Source organism: Capra hircus, chromosome 1 (assembly GCF_001704415.2).
Source record: "Capra hircus breed San Clemente chromosome 1, ASM170441v1, whole genome shotgun sequence".
Classification (NCBI taxonomy): domain Eukaryota; kingdom Metazoa; phylum Chordata; class Mammalia; order Artiodactyla; family Bovidae; genus Capra; species Capra hircus.
Window position 1 is genome coordinate 21,477,259 of NC_030808.1, and position 20,157 is coordinate 21,497,415.

Here is a 20,157-nt window from a genome sequence, read left to right on the forward strand (position 1 = left end):
CAGCGTATCATTTACAGATTCTAAGGTGAATCAGTGTGTACGTACAATGGGTTTATTCTGTGGATAAATAATTTATTTGTGTATAAAGAAAGCTGAGTGCTGAAGAATTGATGCTTTTGAACTGTGGTGTTGGAGAAGACTCTTGAGACTGGACTGCAAGGAGGTCAAATCAGTCAATGGTAAAGGAAATCACTCCTGAGTATTCATTGGAAGGACTGATGCTGAAGCTGAAATCCAATACTTTGGCCACTTGATGCAAAGAACTGGCTCATGTGAAAAGACCCTGATGCTGGGAAAGATAGAGGGCAGAGGAGAAGAAGACAATAGAGGATAAGATGGTTGGATGGCATTAGCAACTCAATGGACATGAATTTGAGCAAGCTCTGGGAGATGGTGATGGACAGGGAAGCCTGGAGTGCTACAGTCCATGGGGTCGCAGAGAGTAGGACATGACTGAGCAACTGAACTGCACTTACCTAGTGGCTCAGTTGTGGCCATCTCTTTGTGACCCCATGGACTACAGCCTGCTAGGTCCTCTGTCCACGGGGATTTTCCAGGCAAGAATACTGGAGTCAGTTGCCATGCCCTCCTCCAGGGGATCTTCCCAACCCAGGGATTAAACCCAGGTCTCCCACATTGCAGGTAGATGGAAATGTCCAGTGGAGTTTTAAATGTCAGGAGGAAATTCCATGTGAACTTTGCAAATTTTGTGCTTTAGAAAAATCTGATGAGCTATAATCCAAGTGCAATAGGATTTGAAATTATACACAGATGATCTCTGATATACAGTGATTTAATTTAGGATTTTTCAACTTTAGGACAGTGTGAAAGCAATACTCATTCAGTAGAAATTGCACTTCCAATTTTGAATTTTGATGTTTTTCCTAGGTTACTTCTATGTGATATAATACTCTGTCATGGTGCTGGGCAGCCACACAATCTAAAGGATAAATAACCAATATACTACCAAGCTTTCTGCAACCATACTACCAGTCTGTTTTTCACTGTCAGTACAGTATTCAATAAATTAGTGAACTTTTCAATGCTTTCCCTGGTGGCTCAGACGGTAAAGCATCTGCCCGCAATGCAGGAGACCCAGGTTTGATCCCTAGGTTGGGAAGATCCCTTGGAGAAGGAACTGACAACCCACTCCAGTATTCTGGCCTGGAAAATCCCACAGACAGAGGACCCTGGTAGTCTACAGTCCATGGGGTCGCAACTGAGCAACTTCACTTTCATTTTTATTATAAAATAGGCTCTGTGTCAGATGATTTTGCTCAACTGTAGTCTAATGTAAGTGATGTAAGTATATGCTAAACTATGGTAATAAGTATGCTAGGTGTATTAAATGCATTTTCGACAATGATATTTTCAGCTTCTGATGGGTTTATCAGGATATAAAGCCATTGTAAATTGAGGAATGTGGTGGTGGTTTAGTCTTAAGTTGCATCCTCCTCTTGCAACCTCATGGACTGTAGCCTGTCAGGCTCCTCTGTCCATGGGATTTCCCAGGCATGAACACTGGATGGATTGCCATTTCCGTCTCTAAAATTGAGGGATATCTCTATGCAAAATGTATAAGGCTTCACTCATTTTATCACAGAGAAAATGTTAGGTGTGTGGAGTGGAGTTTTTCTAGGAAACAAATAATCAGTAACATACTTTTCATAGAATAGCCAGGTAAGTGGCTCAGACAGTAAAGAATCCGCCTGCAATGCAGGAGACCTGGGTTTGATCCCTTGGTCGGGAAGATTCCTCGGTGAAGGGAATGGTAACCCACTCCAGTATTCTTGCCCAGAAAATTCCATGAACAGAGGCACCTTGCGGGCTCTAGTCCCTGGGGTCACAAAGAGTCAGACATGATTGAGCAATGTATGATGTATAAAAGAAACCAAATGGCCTCTCATCACTTTCCCCATGTATCTACCTTCACACTGATGACAGTATAACCGCCACTCTTCCCTGCTTCATTCCAAATTTCTGTCTTTGAAACGAGTAATATTTTGTGTCTTTTGAGATATTTGTGTTTAGTTGTTGGTTGAGAACAAAAAAAAAAGCACCTTACATTTTATTTGGCTTTATTTAAATGCTATTTCAACGTAAGAAATCTTATATATCTGAAATCTAAATTACTCTCTCAAAATTATACATATTTCATTATTTTGATATTGAGAATGGTGAATGATTCATTTATTGGTTCGCTTATTGCTATATTCTAAATAGATAAATTAAAAGCATGTTCTTTTTTTATTACCTTAATTCCATGTAAGATTTCATTGAGCAGTTTTATCTGTTTGTCCTTGTTCTTCCTTTGATTTTTCTATATAATGGAAAGAAAATGACAGTATATTTGACAAAAGTTGCTAATACTTTAATTTACATAACTATTTTTTAAAATGCAATCTACTTCCTCTATTTTATATACTATTTAGTTGATGAAAACTATATTATAACATTCATACAACATTATTCTGTTAATGTTAGATAACAGTTATAAATAGATACTTTAAAACTTAAAAGTAGCCAGCAGTAAAATAAAACCAAGGTGTGCACTTTCCAAAAGAGTAGAAAATATAATATTTATTCGGAAAAATTTTGTTATAAATGGAATAAAAATATTTATATTCAATCAAAATGGGAAAAATTCCCCAAACTCTATCAATTATATGTATGTAAATCTTTGTTTTTATTCCTGTGGTACTTCTATTATCACAAATATATATATACATACATATATATATACATACCAACTTTTTTTGAAAATATTATATAAGTATTATATAGCATACTATTTATAATCTAAAACTTTATTTATAATACTTATTATCATTTGGTCATTTCATCTTAAGGATTTTCTCCAATAATATTGCCACAATTATGTTATATGCAATAATATGCACTTGTATATCTAACAAAGTACACATTTACAAGCTAACATCCTTTATATCTTTTGGGTGATTAAAGTATATTTTTTATTTAGAATAATTGTACACAATATTGGAGTCTCTTTGGATGTTTTAGGACTCTAGATAAATTCCTGATAATGTAATTCCATTCCTAAAAATTTAACTTACAATTATTTAAAATCCAGAATGTTAAAAAACATATTTTAAAATTATTCATTAAAAAATCTGTTATTCTAAATACCCATGTGTTTAGTAATTCATAATTATTTTATAATTATATGTTATTTCCTAGTTCTCATCTTAAAAAACTAGGCTTTTGGGTAATTATTTGAAAAATTCAGAAAAAAGTAAAAGAAGGTATAAATTCTTTGCTTCTAAATGTATTAAAGTAATAAGTAAAAAAATCTTCCCTCCTTCCATTTAATTTCACTTTACAGGTAACTACTCTTGAAAGACTAGTGTTTTATCTCTAGGTTATTTCTATGTTCATACAAATACATTCAAACCTATGTTTATACATCTTTATCACTATATAAATAGTGATATAAATATATCACTTTATACATATATATTCATGTGCAAAGGTATATTCACATTTTAAAAACTGGATCATATATACATATATACACACACACATATATACATATATATACACACCATATAAATGCATGGCATACATATTACATATTTTTGTTGTTTAGTCGCTAAGTCGTGTCCAACATTTTTTCAACCCCCCTGACTGTAGCCCACCAGGCTCTTCTCTCCATGAGATTTCCCAGGCAAGAATACTAGAGTGGGTTGCCATTTCCCTCTCCAGGGGCTCGTCCTAATCCAGGGATCGAACCTGCGTCTCCTGCAACTCATGCATTGACAGGCAGATTCTTTACCACTGAGACACCTGGGAAGTGTCCACATATACACACACATATATATATATGTGTGTGTGTGTGTGTGTGTGTGTGTGTTTCTCTAATTTACTTTTTCCTCTAATAGTGATTGATTCATTTCCATGTCCATACATAAGATGTTGTTTGCCCTTTATTCATTTCAAATAATACAATGATTGTCATAAGCAACACATCTGCATCTCTCTTTGTTACTTTAACATGGGAAACCATCTGTCTCTCCCATTACAGTGTGATCTCCTTCGGAGAAGTGAACTATGTCTTGGTCCTGTTCCCCCATTCCTACAGTACAGCATAGTACACACTGTCTTGGAAATAGCAGATGTCAAGAATATATTGACAGTAAGATGACTAACTGAATGTAGAGGAAGAATATTAAAATTAATTCAGTTAAGCATTTACTGTCCCCTGGCTTCACGCAGCCACGCCTCCCTCACTTTAGCTCACTAGCCTTCTTGCCACTTCTTAAGGCAGACCAAGCATGCCCCCACCTCTAGGCTGCATACACACCATTCTGTTTGCCTGATATCTTTTTCTCAGACATCCACATGGATTGCTGCCTTACTCAGCTGATACATCATATCTTTCCTGAGGATGTTCCAGACCTTGTTTGTGAAACGAAATTTTTTGTTACTCTATCACTTTATCCTAACTATCTTTCTTCATACACAAATTAACACCAGGCATTATGCTATCTACCTATTTATTTACTTGTTTGTTGCCTTTCTCCCCCAATAATCCAAAGAGAGCTGGAACTTGTCAATTCTCTTCACTACTATACTTTATGTACCTTTCACAGTGACTGACAGGATAGATGCTCAATCAATACTGGTTCAATAAATGAATGATTCATTTGTATTATATCCATTTTAAGCCTCTATTTTCCATATTGAGAGAATTAGCTAGATGCTTATTTCCAAGTCTGGAAACTCAAGCTTCTGTTTGACACAGGTAACATCAGGCAATCATTTTCTTACCTTCAGCGTTTTCATTCTATTTGCAACTAAAGCATTCATTGGTATAACAAACACAAGGACCGCCACCCCTGCTAACACTGCTGGACCCAGCTCTTGCCAAAGGAGTGATACGGCCATCAGGATTTGAAAAGGAGCTGACCAAAGAAGATTGATGTTTGTCATCAAGTCCATGAGCTGCTGGGCATCTGTTACCATCAGGTTAATAATTTCCCCAGTAGAAAACTGTTTTCTAGAAACATTAGATAGAAGCAGGGCCTGGGAAAAGAGAAGCAGAATACTTACAGTTCTGTAGATCATGCAGGATCTTTACAGTCAAACAATGATAACTTTTAACTAAAACTAAAAAGATTTCTAGCTCCAGGCTTCCTTTCTATTCTTTGGCACCCCTACTAAATCATCTAAAGTTTATCAATACAGAGTATACAGGTGAATCAACGAAAATCTAATGAAAGTTGTTTTTTTAATGATATAGTTTCAATCTTAAAGAGATTACAGTCTAGTAGTGGAGTCCACTCCCCTCCTACACACAGGCTGATTATAAGGGCTTCCGAGGACTTAGTAAAGAATCTGCCTGCAATGCAGGAGACCAGGGTTCAATCCCTGGGTTGGGAAGATCCCCTGGAAAAGGAAATGGCTACCCACTCCAGAGGAGCCTGGCCAGCAACAGCCCATGGGGTCGCAAAGAGTTGGACACAACTGAGGGACTAACACACACACACACACACAAGTGTAACAGTAGCTAAGAAGGGCCATGAGGTAAGAGTATTGAAAAGCCTTCATTAGAAGATGGAAATACATCTTCTCTGTTCTTCCAAGGCCTAATTCTCCCTTTCCCTCTGTATATGTCATTTAATATTTGTATATTGAATTCAATATACTTAAGGCATCACTGACTCGATGGACCTGAGTCTGAGTGAACTCCAGGAGTTGGTGATGGACAGGGAAGCAGGCGTGCTGTGATTCATGGGGTCGCAAAGAGTCGGACACGACTGAGCGACTGAACTGAACTGAACTGAACTGAATACTTAAGGTTAACTACTGGTAATTTCTTACTAAGGCTAATATTATAAATTCATTTATTTAATTTCCCACTCATTTAAAATTCCCAGAAAAATGCATGAAAGTGAAAGTGAAAGTTAGTTGCAGAGTCGTCTCCAATTCTTTGCGATTCCATGGACTGCAGCCTGTCCTGCTCCTCTCTCCATGAAATTCCCCAGGCAAGAGTACTGGAGTGGGTTGCCATGTCCTTCCCCAGAGGCCTTTCCAATCTGGGGATCGAACCCAGGTCTCCCACATTGCAGGCAGATTCTTTACCTGCTGAACCACAAGGGAAGCCCGGGAAGCCCAGGAAAAATGCATAAACAACTGTAAAATAAGCAGGAAATTGATATTTATACCAGAAATTAGGTGAAAGTCCTACCATATGCCAAAAGTTTTAAGAAACTCCTACCACACTGATTTAAAGAGAGACAGGATTGAGAGCTAGATCTAACAACGGTAAATAGGATACAGGGGACACTCAAGTTCTCTTCACTCAATAAATGACTAATACAAAGTCCAGAGAAAAAGCCCCTCTGGAAAATGAGTAGGCAGGGCCTTCAGTGGGACACTTCTAACATTCCCTAGGTTAAAACCCACGGGCTCAGGGCATATGGCAGTCTATGGGGCCAGCAGAGGAAAGGCACAACCCTGGGAGGTTCACAAGGGGTCAGGATCCTCCTAACCTTGATGGCTGCTGCAATGCTGAATCCTTTAATTTTCTGCTACTGCCTTCCAAGGTATGGTGCTGATGATACGACAGAATAAATACTGCTCCCATAAGAGGAAATAAAAAAAGGAAAAAATACACTACGATAGTTAAGCTTCTATGTCTCCTCCAAAGGCAGCTTTTTAATCTCCCCTAATAAGTTACTGACCATTTAATGTGGCCAAGAAAAACAATGGAAATCCAAGAACAGTTATTCTCATTTCATTAAGACTACAGCACTTTTTAAAGTGAGATCCATTGATCTCTAATAGCATCTACTTCCAACTTACTATTATAAACAAATACAAACACTTTATCCTACTTTTCTAGAAGGAAAACTGACTTACATAAACTGACTTATGTAAAAACTAAAAGACTGGGTAGTTCAAAATAATCAAATTACCCAAGGAATCAAATAAATGCCCTCCTTTAGGAAAATACACAAAGCACAACTGTCATTAGCAAAGGCCATTAACAATTCTCAGGGAATTGGGGAATAAAATAAAGTCTTACCTTTTTTATTTTTTTTTTTAATCCCCTTTTCCCTAGCACTTAGTCTATTCTCATTTGCTCACAGGGAGGCCATGTGCAGAGCCTTGTATCTGGCCCTTCAGACCAGGGTTCCTCCTGCGAAATGAAACGGCCGAGCTTACATCTCAGCTGAGCGTCCACGTTCAGAAGCCATGTGTGACACAAAATCCAAGATGGTAGCTGCAGGCCACGTGCAGAGATGCTGCTCCAGGAACTGCCATCTGGAGTCTAAGCAGCCCAGCTGCCCCTGCTCCAATTCCACAAGAACCTCATTTTGAGAGATCCCTATAAAGCAGCCTTACCTACTGCCTATTAGAGGAATGGGTGCTCAAGAGATAGACCCACACCTCTTCATTATCTGATCAAAGAATAAAACCTTCCTTCGCTTCTGACCAGAACTCAGATGCTCGAAGGGCACTAGGCAGAAGGACCCTTGTTGGGGTCCCACTCAGGAAGACTGCTAACACAACCTTGTGACTCCTTAATTTTTGAAACTTCATTCATGTCATTGATTGCATTTGCTCTAAAAAAAGTGTTAGTTGCTCAGTCGTATTCGATTCTTTGTGAAAATGTGGACCATAGCTCGCCAGGCTCCTCTGTCCATGGAATTATCTGGGCAAGAATACTGGAATGGGTAACCATTTCCTTCTCCAGGAGATCTTCCTGACCCAGGGACTGAACCTGAGCCTCTTGTATCTCCTGCATTGCAGGCAGACTCTTTACCATCTGAGCCAGCAGGGAAGCCATAGAAAGACCCAGATAAAGCATATATGGCTCCCAGCCTCAAGAATCCTTTTTATGGACTGGAAATATCTTGTTTATTACTGATCTCAATTCAGTAATGGTTCATTTTGTCACATGATTATGAAATTTGCTTTGCAATTTCACATTCTCCCTCATATATTTGTTCTTTGCGGAATTTTTTTGCCACAGCCCTGGTTCATATATTTGTTTCTTGAACTATTTTTCCTGACCACCCTAGCTCTGAGTCATAGACATTATATAATTTAGAGCTGGAAGAGCCCTAAACATTTTTATCCCAGTGATTCTCAGTGGTTACCATACTTCTGATGAGTCATGGTGTATGTAAAGGTGAATCCTCATAAATCTATGAGAATTCATTTTCTTCAGCTCTTTTGGATGCAAAAAAGTATGCCAGGATTCTCTCTTCTCTTTCTGATCACATTTAAGTATCTCTATTTTAAAGAATGGAAAATGAATTTTATCAATTTTCTTTATACTATATTCTTCCCATAATTAAGGAAAGAATATCCTTTAGGCACAAATGTAGGCAGTCTAGATATGGATATTAAATTTAATTGAAATTAAAATTTACTTCCTTGCTCTTACTTGCCAGGTTTTCAGTTTCAACAGTCATATGTGATTAGTAGCTACCATACTGCACAATGTGGATATAGAATAATTTAAAAATCACAAAAACTTCTACTGGATGGCATTTGACAAAGAGCCCACAGGCTGCCCACATTAAGCACAGGACTAACTGATGCTGCTTTTGAAACATATTTTGTTCTTAGTCCTCAAAAACTCTCATGGAGCCTGTAATTGGGAGTGAAGGGATAACAAAACTGAGTTTTGAGACCCAAAGACTCATGACGTGGTAAAGTAGAAAGAGGTCCGTGTTCTTCCCCACAAACCTTAAAAATGAAGTCCCTTGAACTTCACTAGAGTAGCAACAGTCACGCGGATGGGTAGAGATAAAGAGCTTTCTAACACCTCCCCTCCTCACCAGGAAAAGGATGTGAAACTAGCTTTACCCAAGCCTAGTAATGAATTCCTGATGGAGTGCCAATGTCAGATGAATATGAGTTATCTAGTCATCAATGAGAGCTGAGGCTATGGAAACATGATAAACGTCAGAATCCTAAAATCTGTAAAGGAGACAAGAGATCTAATAACCCCAATTAGTCCCTTTGGAAAGCAGATATAGGATAAGAGATTCACAAGAAAGACTGCCTTATATTAGTATCACTGCAATAGGCTACCCAGGGCATCTGAACACTACAGGTCACTAACTAATGTCTTCTGCTCCTTGTCTGATGGACTAAGAATTACATTTTAATCCATACTGCGGGACCCACTGAACCCCTCTGATCTTAGAATGCTCTCTGTTGTTAAACAATCTCTAAAGACCCATATAGTCTCACTCCTGTAGATGCTCTTTCTTCTTACATTGTCTCCAGGGTCTCCTTGCTCTTGTTATAATGTACTCACCCACAAGACTTGACTTTCCTTTTTATTTCTGATGGTTTCCTTCAATTTCTACTGCTATCTATTCTTTTATACTTGTTCAGTTCAGTTCAGTTCAGTCACTCAGTCATGTCCGACTCTTTGCAACCCCATGAATTGCAGCACGCCAAGCCTCCCTGTCTATCACCAATTCCCGGAGTTCACTCAGATTCGCGACCATCGAGTCAGTGATGCCATCCAGCCATCTCATCCTCTGTCGTCCCCTTCTCCTCCTGCCCCCAATCCCTCCCAGCATCAAAGTCTTTTCCAATGAGTCAACTCTTCGCATGAGGTGGCCAAAGTACTGGAGTTTCAGCTTTAGCATCATTCCTTCCAAAGAAATCCATTCAAATCCTATATCCAAACTCCAAGGCTTTAATCAATGAGTGAAGACCTGTTCCATTTAGGCCATATATGTGAAACAGATGTTAGCATTTAAACTGATTCCTAGATTCTTTAATATTTGTATTTCATATCTTTTCTCTATATTTGTATTTCTCAGAAGTTACAACCTGTAGAATTACAAATAGCCTCTCTGACCCTGTATCTGGGGTGTGTTCAGTTCAGTTCAGTCGCTCAGTCGTGTCTGACTCTGCGACCCCATGAATTGCAGCACGCCAGGCCTCCCTGTCCATCACCAACTTCCAGAGTTTGCTCAAACTCATGTCCATCGAGGTAGTGATGCCATCCAGCCATCTCATCCTCTGTCATCCCCTTCTTCTCCCTGCACCCAATCCCTCCCAGCATCAGGGTCTTTTCCAATGAGTCAACTCTTTGCATGAGGTGGCCAAAGTATTGGAGTTTCAGCTTCAACATCAGTCCCTCCAATGAACACCCAGGACTGGTCTCCTTTAGGATAGACTGGTTGGATCTCCTTGCAGTCCAAGGGACTCTCAAGAGTCTTCTCCCACACCATAGTTCAAAAGCATCAGTTCTTCGGCTCTCAGCTTTCTTCACAGTCCAACTCTCAGATCCATACATGACCACTGGAAAAACCATAGCCTTGACTAGCCAGACCTTTTGTTGGCAAAGCAATGTCTCTGCTTTTTAATATGCTATCTAGGTTGGTCATAACTTTTCTTCCAAGGAGTAAGCGTCTTTTAATTTCATGGCTGCAGTCATCATCTGCAGTGATTTTGGAGCCCCCAAAATTAAAGTGAGCCACTGTTTCCACTGTTTCCTCATCTATTTGCCATGAAGTGATGGGACCAGATGCCATGATCTTTGTTTTCTGAATGTTGAGCTTTAAGCCAACTTTTTCGCTCTCCTCTTTCACTTTCATCAAGAGGCTTTTTAGTTCCTCTTCATTTTCTGCCATAATGGTGGTGTCATCTGTTATTATTTCTCCCAGCAATCTTGATTCCAGGTTGTGCTTCTTCCAGCCCAATGTTTCTCATGATGTCTCTGCAGATAAGTTAAATTAGCAGGGTGACAATATACAGCCTTGACGTACTCCTTTTCCTATTTGGAACCAGTCTGTTGTTCTATGTCCATTTCTAACTATTGCTTCCTGACCTGCATACAGGTTCCTCAAGAGGCAGGTCAGGTGGTCTGGTATTTCCATCTCTTTCAGAATTTTCCACAGTTTATTGTGATCCACACAGTCAAAGGCTTTGGCATAGTCAATAAAGCACTGTGACACAGAGCTAATTATACAGGACTTCCCTGGTGGCTCAAATGGTAAAGAATCTGCCTGCAATGCGGAAGACCCAGGTTCAATGCATGGGTCATAAAGATCCACTGGAGAAGGAAATGGCAACACACTCCAGTATTTTTGCCTGGAAAGTTCCATGGACAGAGGATCCTGGCAGGCTACAGTCCAAGGGGTCGCAAAGAGTTGAACACAACTGAGCAATTAACACTTTCAGTTTCGCACAGAGCTAGGTTTACTGCAAGTTCAGTTATATTCTGGCTTATTTGGGCTTGGATCATTCTAGAATCTCTAAAATCACTTGCTGCCTCCATTTTGACCTAATATGGCCAAATGATCTGTGACACTTCATGTCCAGGTCAAAAAATCCTACAGTTTTCCCAAAGATTATTTCAAGGCTCCTTTCTATGTGAAACCTTCCTTAACTGCCTTCAAATATTGTAAATTTCCTGCTCGTCTGATTTCTTAAAACATCTGCATTTATTGATAGTTTCACACATTTATTATGTATGCTTAATAGTCCCCTAGTTTTGAAGGTAATGGCTCATTTATTCATTTACTCAGTCTTCCAACTTTTATAAAAATATGTGAAAGCCACTGTCTTAGATGATAAAGGTGCAATAGGTAAGTTAACTTCCTATTCCAAATCTGAAGAGCACAGATTGACAGTTCAGTTCAGTTCAGTTCAGTCGCTCAGTCGTGTCCAACAGATTGACAGAGGACTATAGAATAAGAAGGCAAAATATATTTTTGACTGAATAACTCAGTAATAACAACAGAAGGGAGGAAGGCTTTCAATTGTTTATAATTATGATGTAAATAGGCTCTGAATGATAAAGAGGTGATATTTAAAACTGCATTTTCAAGAAAGGACAAATTAAACTTTAGAGTTATGCTAGGTATAAGGGTCAACCAGCTTTTGGGGTCGGTAGGAGGGGGCTTAGACTCAAAGATAAATAGATAACAACTCTGTAGAGAAGTATGGCTTTGTTTCATGAAAAAGTAGAGTGAGCAGAGGAAGAAGTAAAAGGTATTATGTAGAAGGAAAATGACCATGGAAATTAATTTATTGATACATAAATACAGACAAGCATGAAATAGTCAATTCCATTCATTTTCTGAGGAGGAGTTAAGTGACATGAAGAGTGGACAAAGAATATCATTTAGTTTCAGGCATTAGGGTTGACTAGAAGCTTCAGGAAATATAGAAAGAGGACCCTGTAAAGAAATTGATGCAACCAATATTGATGAGTCAAAGTTATTTTTCAGCAAAATAAATATATATTCAAAGGGCATGCTAGAAATTTTTAAAATACTACTTCTATTTTTTCAGATCCCTTATTTTAAAGCACATATTGGACACAGTCCACTTAGAAACTTGGAATTTTTTAAATCTCTTACCTTTTTGTAGATCAGTCCAATTACAGCTGTCTTAATTTTTGCTGAAGTGAGCATTTTAAAACGCTGGTATTGCTGAAGGATCAGGGTTTGCAAAAAGACTACAACAAAAAGCGCCAAAGCATAGCCATAACCACTCCAGCCAAAATCTGGGCGTTGTTCACAGAAAAGGATCATTTGCCTGAAGGTCATATACAAATCGAGAAGAGGGAAGAAGTGTTAAACATCCAAAGTAATAAAATACATGTGTGAACTAAGTACTGTCAAAATGTTACACACACATACACACACACATTCTTGCCTGCTCTTTTTATCCACTTGTCCAATTTTGCATCCTTCCTCCCTTTATTTTTACTCACGCTTTATATAAATAAGGCCAGATGCAGGAGACCTGAGTTCTATTCTAGGAGGAAATGGCAGCCCACTCCAGTATTCTTGCTTGGCAAATCCTATTCACAGAGGAGCCTGGCAGGCTACAATCCATGGGGTCACAAAAGAATTGGACACGACTGACTGACTGAGCACACACTCACACTCAGTCAACACTTAGCTTCTCAGGCTTCTGGGTAGAAAGGTATTTTCTAGTTTTCACACGGTAATCTCATCAATATTGTACAGGAGGTGATGACCAAAACCATTCCAAAGACAAAGAAATTCCAGAAAGTGAAGTGGTTGTATGAAGAGGCCTTACAAATAGCTGAGAAAAGAAGAGAAGCAAAAGACAAAGGAGAAAGGAAAGATATATCCACCTGAACACAGAGTCCCAGAGAACAGCACGGAGAGATAAGAAAGCCTTCTTAAGTGAACAGTGCAAAGAAATAGAGGAAAACAATAGAATGAGAAAGGCTAAAGATCTCTTCAAGAAAACTGGAGATACGAAAGGAACATTTCATGCAAAGATGGGCACAATAAAGGACAGAAATGGTATGGACCTAACAGAAGCAGAAGATATTAAGAAGAGGTGGCAAGAATACACAGAACTCTACAAAAGAAGTCTTAATGACCCAGATATCCATGATGGTGTGGGCACTCCCCTTAAGCCACCTCACTGGAAAAGACCCGGATGCTGGAAAGGATTGAGGGCAGGGCGAGAAGTGGGTGACAGAAGATGAGGTGGCTGGATGGCATCACCAAGTCTGAGCAAATTCCGGGAGATGGTGAAAGACAAGGAGGACTTGCATGCTGCAGTTCATGGGGTTGCAAAGATTCGGACATGACTTAGTGACTGAACAACAACAAGGAAGCCCCTTAAAGACTCAGCATCCCGGGTACCCCCTTTCTAACACAGGCTAAAATTCCAAACTCTCAGAAAAAAAGGAGGAATTCAGCATGGATCATGTATAAAACAGTCTGGTCATACCAAACCACTCTTATCAACTAGGGTAAGTGGGAACCCTCCTGAAATTCAAGTTCTAATTGCCAGCCTGAGGCCAGCCATATAAACAATCTTTCCAAAGGACGGCAGTCAGGTCTGTTAATTTAATTCTGCAGAAAATCTAATGCGTATTTCAAATTTAGCAAATTGCTCTCCTTACTCTTTTCTGAGCCTTCTGTATGTCAGTAAATGGTAATTCATTCATCTTGTGACAAACAAAAACTCTGAAGGCACCATGACTCCTTTTTTTCCTCTCAACCTACATTCAACTATCAAGGTATAATGTTGACTCTACTTTTAAAATAAAGCCAGAATCTGACCACTATCACCTTCCTTGCCACAATCTTGAAGCTGCCATTGACTTTTGCCTGGATTACCATAGTTGGCTAATAGCTGCTGCTTCTTCCACTCTTGCTCCTCTTTACTTCATTTTCTAAATAGCTACTAGAGTGATTCCTATGAAACTGCAGTCTGATATCATTCTATGCTCAAAATCTTCCAGAGGTTTCCTTTCTAACACGAAATGGAAGCCTGTATCATCACATTCTCTGCATGTGTGCTGAATTGCTCAGTTGTGTCCAGCTCTTTGCAACCCCATGGACTGCAGCCTGCCAGGCTCCTCTGTCTATGGAATTCTCCAGCAAGAATACTGGAGTGGGTTGCCAGTTCCTATTCCAGGGGATCTTCTTGACCCAGGAATCGAACCTGAGTCTCCTGCATCTCCTGTATTGCAGACAGATTCTTTACTGCTGAAACACTGGGTAAGCCCCACTCACATTCTGTAAGGCCCTTCAACATCTTTTTAGCTGCCCAAACTTTCTGACCTCAATCTTTTTTTTCTCCCTGCCCCCACAATGTCTTTTTTTTTTTAATTGGAATATACTTGCTTTACAATGTTGTGTTAGTTTATGCTTTTCAACATCACAAATCAGCTATAAGTATACATTTATTAACCTCCCTCTTGAGCCTCCCTCCCAGCCCCCAAACCTATCCCTCTAGCTCATCACAGAGAACTGAGCTGAGCTCCCTGTGCTATACAGCGGCTTCGCACTAGCTGTCTATGTTACACATGGTAGTGTATATATCAGACCTCAATCTTACCACTTTTCCTCTCAGCTTCCCTGCTCCACTCACTTGCCTCCTATGAGTTTTCAAAAATACCAAGCATGCTGCTGTCTCATAGCTTTAGCCCTCTTTGTTCTTCCTATTTGCAACAGATATATCTTGGCTTCCTCCCTAACTTCGTTCAGAACTGTGTTCAAGTTTCACCATTATAATCAATGTCTTCCCTAACCACCTCACAGAAAACAGCAAATTCCAGTCCCTCAGACCAGTGTGCTCTGCCCCACTACCTCACCGTACTGTTTTCCTTAGCAGTAATTACCTCTTAATAAAATTTATACTTATTCATTTATTGTTTATCTCTCCCTTCTAGGTGTCATCAGAGCAGGGACTTTTTGATTTTTGCTCAATTCCCATGGTCTACTTAGGACAGTTTGGCATATAACATGAACGTGAAGTTGCTCAGTCATGTCTAACTCTTTGCGACCCCATGGACTATAGCCTACCAGGTTCCTTTGTCCATGGGATTTTCCAGGCAATAGTACTAGAGTGGATTGCCATTTCCTTCTCCAAGGGATCTTCCCAACCCAGGGATAGAACCTGGGTCTCCCTCACCATAGGCAGACGCTTTACCGTCTGAGCCACCAGCGAAGTCGTTTGGCATATAGTAGGTGCTTAATAAATATGGGCTAAATATGTGCCTGGATGTGATTTGGGATCTGGCAACTCAGAATTAATTTTATTTTCATGAATTAAATTGTTCTTAAAAACTCCAAATTGAAAACATTCAAAACAAAAAATTTATAATAATTGGTTAATAAAAAAATCTTTCCTTATACCCTTGGAGGCATATAATCAAGGAGACATATAATCAAAGACTCAATCTTACTGTCTGCTCATGAATCCTTGCATATGGACACTATTAGAAATAGAAATTACTTAAATATTTTCTCTATATTTACACATAAATACATGCATTATTATGTATTATTATTTGCTTGGCTGATAAAGTTCAATTCCAAAAAGTCCCTCAGTTGTGTCCAATTCTTTGCAACCCCATGGACTACAAAGTCTATGGAATTCTCCAGGCTAGAATACTAGAGTGGGTAGCCGTTCCCTTCTCCAAGAGATCTTCCCAACCCAGGGATTGAACTTAGGTCTCCTGAATTGCAGGTGGATTCTTTACCAGTTGAGCCACCAAGGAAGCCCGCACATAAATACATGCATATATATATTTATATAGTATTATCTTGGCTATTTGTAAGGCCTCCCCAGACAGCCATTTTGCTTTTTTGCATTTCTTTTCCATGGGGATGGTCTTGATCCCTGCCTCCTGTACAATGTCATGAACCTCATTCCATAGTTCATCAGGCACTCTGTCTATCAGATCTAGGCCCTTAAATCTATTTCTCACTTCCACTGTATAATCATAAAGGATTTGATTTAAGTCATATCTGAATGGTCTAGCAGTTTTCCCTATTTTCTTCAATTTGAGTCTGAATCTGGTAATAAGCAGTTCATGATCTGAGCCACAGTCAGCTCCTGGTCTCGTTTTTGTTGACTGTATAGAGCTTCTCCATCTTTGGCTACAAAAAATATAATCAATCTGATTTCAGAGTTGACCATCTGGTGATGTCCATGTGTAGAGTCTTCTCTTGTGTTGTTGGAGGAGGGTGTTTGCTATGACCAGTGCATTTTCTTACCAAAACTCTATTAGTCTTTGCCCTGCTTCATTCCATGTTCCAAGGCCAAATTTGCCTGTTACTCCAGGTGTTTCTTGACTTCCTACTTTTGCATTCCAGTCCCCTATAAAGAAAAGGACATCTTTTTGGGGTGTTAGTTCTAAAAGGTCTTGTAGGTCTTCATAAAACCGTTCAACTTCAGTTTCTTCAGCGTTACTGGTCGGGGCATAGACTTGGATAACTGTGATATTGAATGGTTTGCCTTGGAGACAAACAGAGATCATTCTGCTGTTTTTGAGATTGCATCCAAGTACTGCATTTTGGACTCTTTTGTTGACCATGATGGCTACTCTGTTTCTTCTGAGGGATTCCTGCCCGCAGTAGTAGATGTAATGGTCATCTGAGTTAAATTCACACATTTTAGTCCATTTTAGTTCGCTGATTCCTAGAATGTCGATGTTCACCCTTGTCATCTCTTGTTTGACCACTTCCAATTTGCCTTGATTCATGGACCTGACATTCCAGGTTCCTATGCAATATTCAAAATATTCAAAAGCAGAGACATTACTTTGCCAACTAAGGTCCATCTAGTCAAGGCTATGGTTTTTCCTGTGGTCATGTACGGATGTGAGAGTTGGACTGTGAAGAAGGCTGAGCGCCGAAGAATGGATGCTTTTGAACTGTGGTGTTGGAGAAGACTCTTGAGAGTCCCTTTGACTGCAAGGAGATCCAACCAGTCCATTCTGAAGGAGATCAACCCTGGGATTTCTTTGGAAGGAATGATGCTAAAGCTGAAGCTCCAGTACTTTGCCCACCTCATGCAAAGAGTTGACTCATTGTAAAAGACTCTGATGCTGGGAGGGATTGGGGGCAGGAAGAGAAGGGGACGACAGAGGATGAGATGGCTGGATGGTATCACTGACTCGATGGACGTGAGTCTGAGTGAACTCCGGGAGATGGTGATGGACAGGGAGGCCTGGCGTGCTGCGATTCACGGGGTCGCAGAGTCGGACATGACTGAGCGACTAAACTGAAATGAACTGAACTGACCTTGGTTGATAAAGTTCTATTCCAAAAAGGTCGCAGCAAAGAACAATAGTAAAGGTATGTGTCTTTTCATTTCCTAAAGATATAAACTCAAGCCAGATTTCCTAGATTTGTGTTGTGACTCTTGCATTTTCTAGTTGTGTGGTCTTAGGCAAATTACAGAGATTGTTTTGTTTCTACATTGTGCTAGTGAGTACAATATTACTTCCTACATTGTAGGACTGCTGTAAAGATTAGATTAGATAATTAATATAAAGATTTTAGAATAGTGCTTAATACATGGTTGTTTCAATAATTACTATATTATCGTAATTCTCATTCATATCACAAGCAAACTTAATAGAATGCCTGTATCCTAAATAAAATCTGCAATATGAACTCACTCCACTCTTTTTCAGTACATTTTTAAAGTGAAACAGTAAGCTTTCTTATGAGGTACTTATGGGAAAGGGAAAAAAAAAACAAAACTGCAACTTACTTCATTATGAGTGGGCTAGTGAAGGACAAAACATCAGCCAATACTTTGAATAAAGCAACCTTAATCAGGACAAACTTAAAAGTGTTCCACAATGCCCGGAGTAGAGATGGCTTCCTGGTGTGTGCCTCTTTATGAAAAGATGACTACATAATTAAAGAAAGCAAAAACAATGAGAAAAGAGAACAGAACTAATCCATAAAATATATATAATCATAAAATTAGTAATGTACTCCAAAGATAACAAAGCAACATGACAGGAATAAGTTCAATTAAACTTGAAAACAAGGTCCCTGGTATTGGTACAGAACGGTGCCAAACCACTTGGTGTTATTCATACCATGTGGCATAAACAGAAAAACAAACCACTTTTTTGTATCACTGTTGTGGGTTTTGAAACTGTTTCACTAATACAGTTTTTATCTTCAAATTATATTTTCTTTTTGAGAAGTCTAGCACGTGTGCATGATGCTACATGTGAAGAACCTACTCTTGCCCCCCATAAGTCTTGGCCTTGGCCACTACATGACTTACTTTGACCAATAGATATGATGCTCTGAGATATGGAAACTATGTTTGCTACAATGGATGAGGAAGGATCCTGGTGAGAAGCCCCAAATTATATACATATAACACACTTGCTCCCGAGCTTTAAAGAGATGCTGAATAACTTGATGACAGAAATTAGCTTTAATAACAGCTAGTATTGTTAGGGAAATGACATGTTATTTAACATATTTAAGGGATTTTCTATATTAATAATAATATCTCATATTTGGAACAAGTTATGCAGTTAAGTACTAAGGATTTAATAGTTACCTTTACTTTTTGCCTCTCTTGAGTCCTTAAAACTTCCTTCCTCCACTGTTTCTCAAAGACGGGACACACAGTATAGGAGGAATCGCTTTCATTAAGTTCAAAAAGATCCTCTCTTTCCAAAGGTTTCTTATAGCCTAAAATAATTATTCTAGAAATGAAAGAGCAAGGAAAACAATTCATCAAAACCAACAATTGTTTAAACCGCATACGTTCGTCTCACTTCGTGATTTATTTTATTGATCAGGTTGGACTCACTAGAGTGTGTGTTTGAAAAATCATACAACTCTATCCTGAAGTTCAACAATATATAATAATCCTTTGTAGCTTTTAGAAGGGCTGTTTAGATATCCAATTACTCAGTGAAACACTAATTTCACTCACTCATCTCATACTGGAGACACCCACCTACCCTGTCTCCTTTTCTGTTGTTTAGCTGCTTCGGTCACGTCCAGCTCGTCTGCAACCCCATGGACTATAGCTCACCAGGCTCCTCTGTCCATGGCATTTCCCAGGCCAGAATCCTGAAGTGGGTTGCCATTTCCTTCTCCAGGGAATTCTCCAGACCCAGGGACTGAACTGCATCTCCCACACTGGCAGGCAGATTCTCTACCACTGAGCCACCAGCAAAACCCACTCTTAGCTCCCTTGCTGCTGCTGCTAAGTCGCTGCAGTCGTGTCCGACTCTGTGCGACCCCATAGACGGCAGCCCACCAGGCTCCCCCGTCCCTGGGATTCTCCAGGCAAGAACACTGGAGTGGGTTGCCATTTCCTTCTCTGCTTACCTCCCTTACTGGAACTTAAATAGCTAATATTGACAGTAAGATATTCACGCCAAAACCCACATTTGATTTTTAAGCTTGTGTGAAAATAGAAATGAATCTGTCCTCTGCTGGGACTATATAGACCCTCTGACACTTGACTTCCCAGAGTGTCCAAGTGGAGGACCTCTATCTGCCGCATCAACTTGGGTCTCGGTCAAATATGACTTACTTTGACCAACAGAACATGAGTCAATATCACAGAGCCATTTTGGAGCTGAAGCCTTAAGATACTGTCAGCCTCTTAGTACTCCCACATTTCTCCACTCAAAGAGCTTGCTCCAGAGCACATTGTGAGTAATTATGCAAGAACAATATGTCTAAACTGGGCTTGTCCCAGGAAAACTAAAGCGCATGGTCTAGTTATACCACAGATGATATTGTTGCAGACAATGATTTATGTTTACCTTACAGCCATTCCTTCTGCCTCATCATCTTCCTACTGACTAGAATTTTATATTTATTCAGTTGAAAATCTCTTGAACTCAGAGTAAGTCCATATTCCAACCATAGAGTT

The 20,157-nt window shown here is 39.4% G+C and overlaps 1 protein-coding gene across 2 annotated transcripts in view; it reads right to left on the minus strand.

Moving 5' to 3' along the window:
- The window catches only part of LOC102181811 (multidrug resistance-associated protein 1), a 100,159-nt gene that overhangs the window by 63,285 nt on the left and 16,717 nt on the right, over positions 1-20,157 (minus strand). For both annotated transcript variants that reach the window (XM_018053229.1, XM_018053178.1), the window contains exons 3-7: positions 18,823-18,970; positions 18,007-18,149; positions 12,366-12,543; positions 4,789-5,043; positions 2,255-2,320 (exon numbers count right to left, since the gene is read on the minus strand). In XM_018053229.1, the coding sequence (XP_017908718.1) occupies positions 2,255-2,320; positions 4,789-5,043; positions 12,366-12,543; positions 18,007-18,149; positions 18,823-18,970 (790 nt within the window). The remainder of the gene's footprint in view (positions 1-2,254; positions 2,321-4,788; positions 5,044-12,365; positions 12,544-18,006; positions 18,150-18,822; positions 18,971-20,157) is intronic.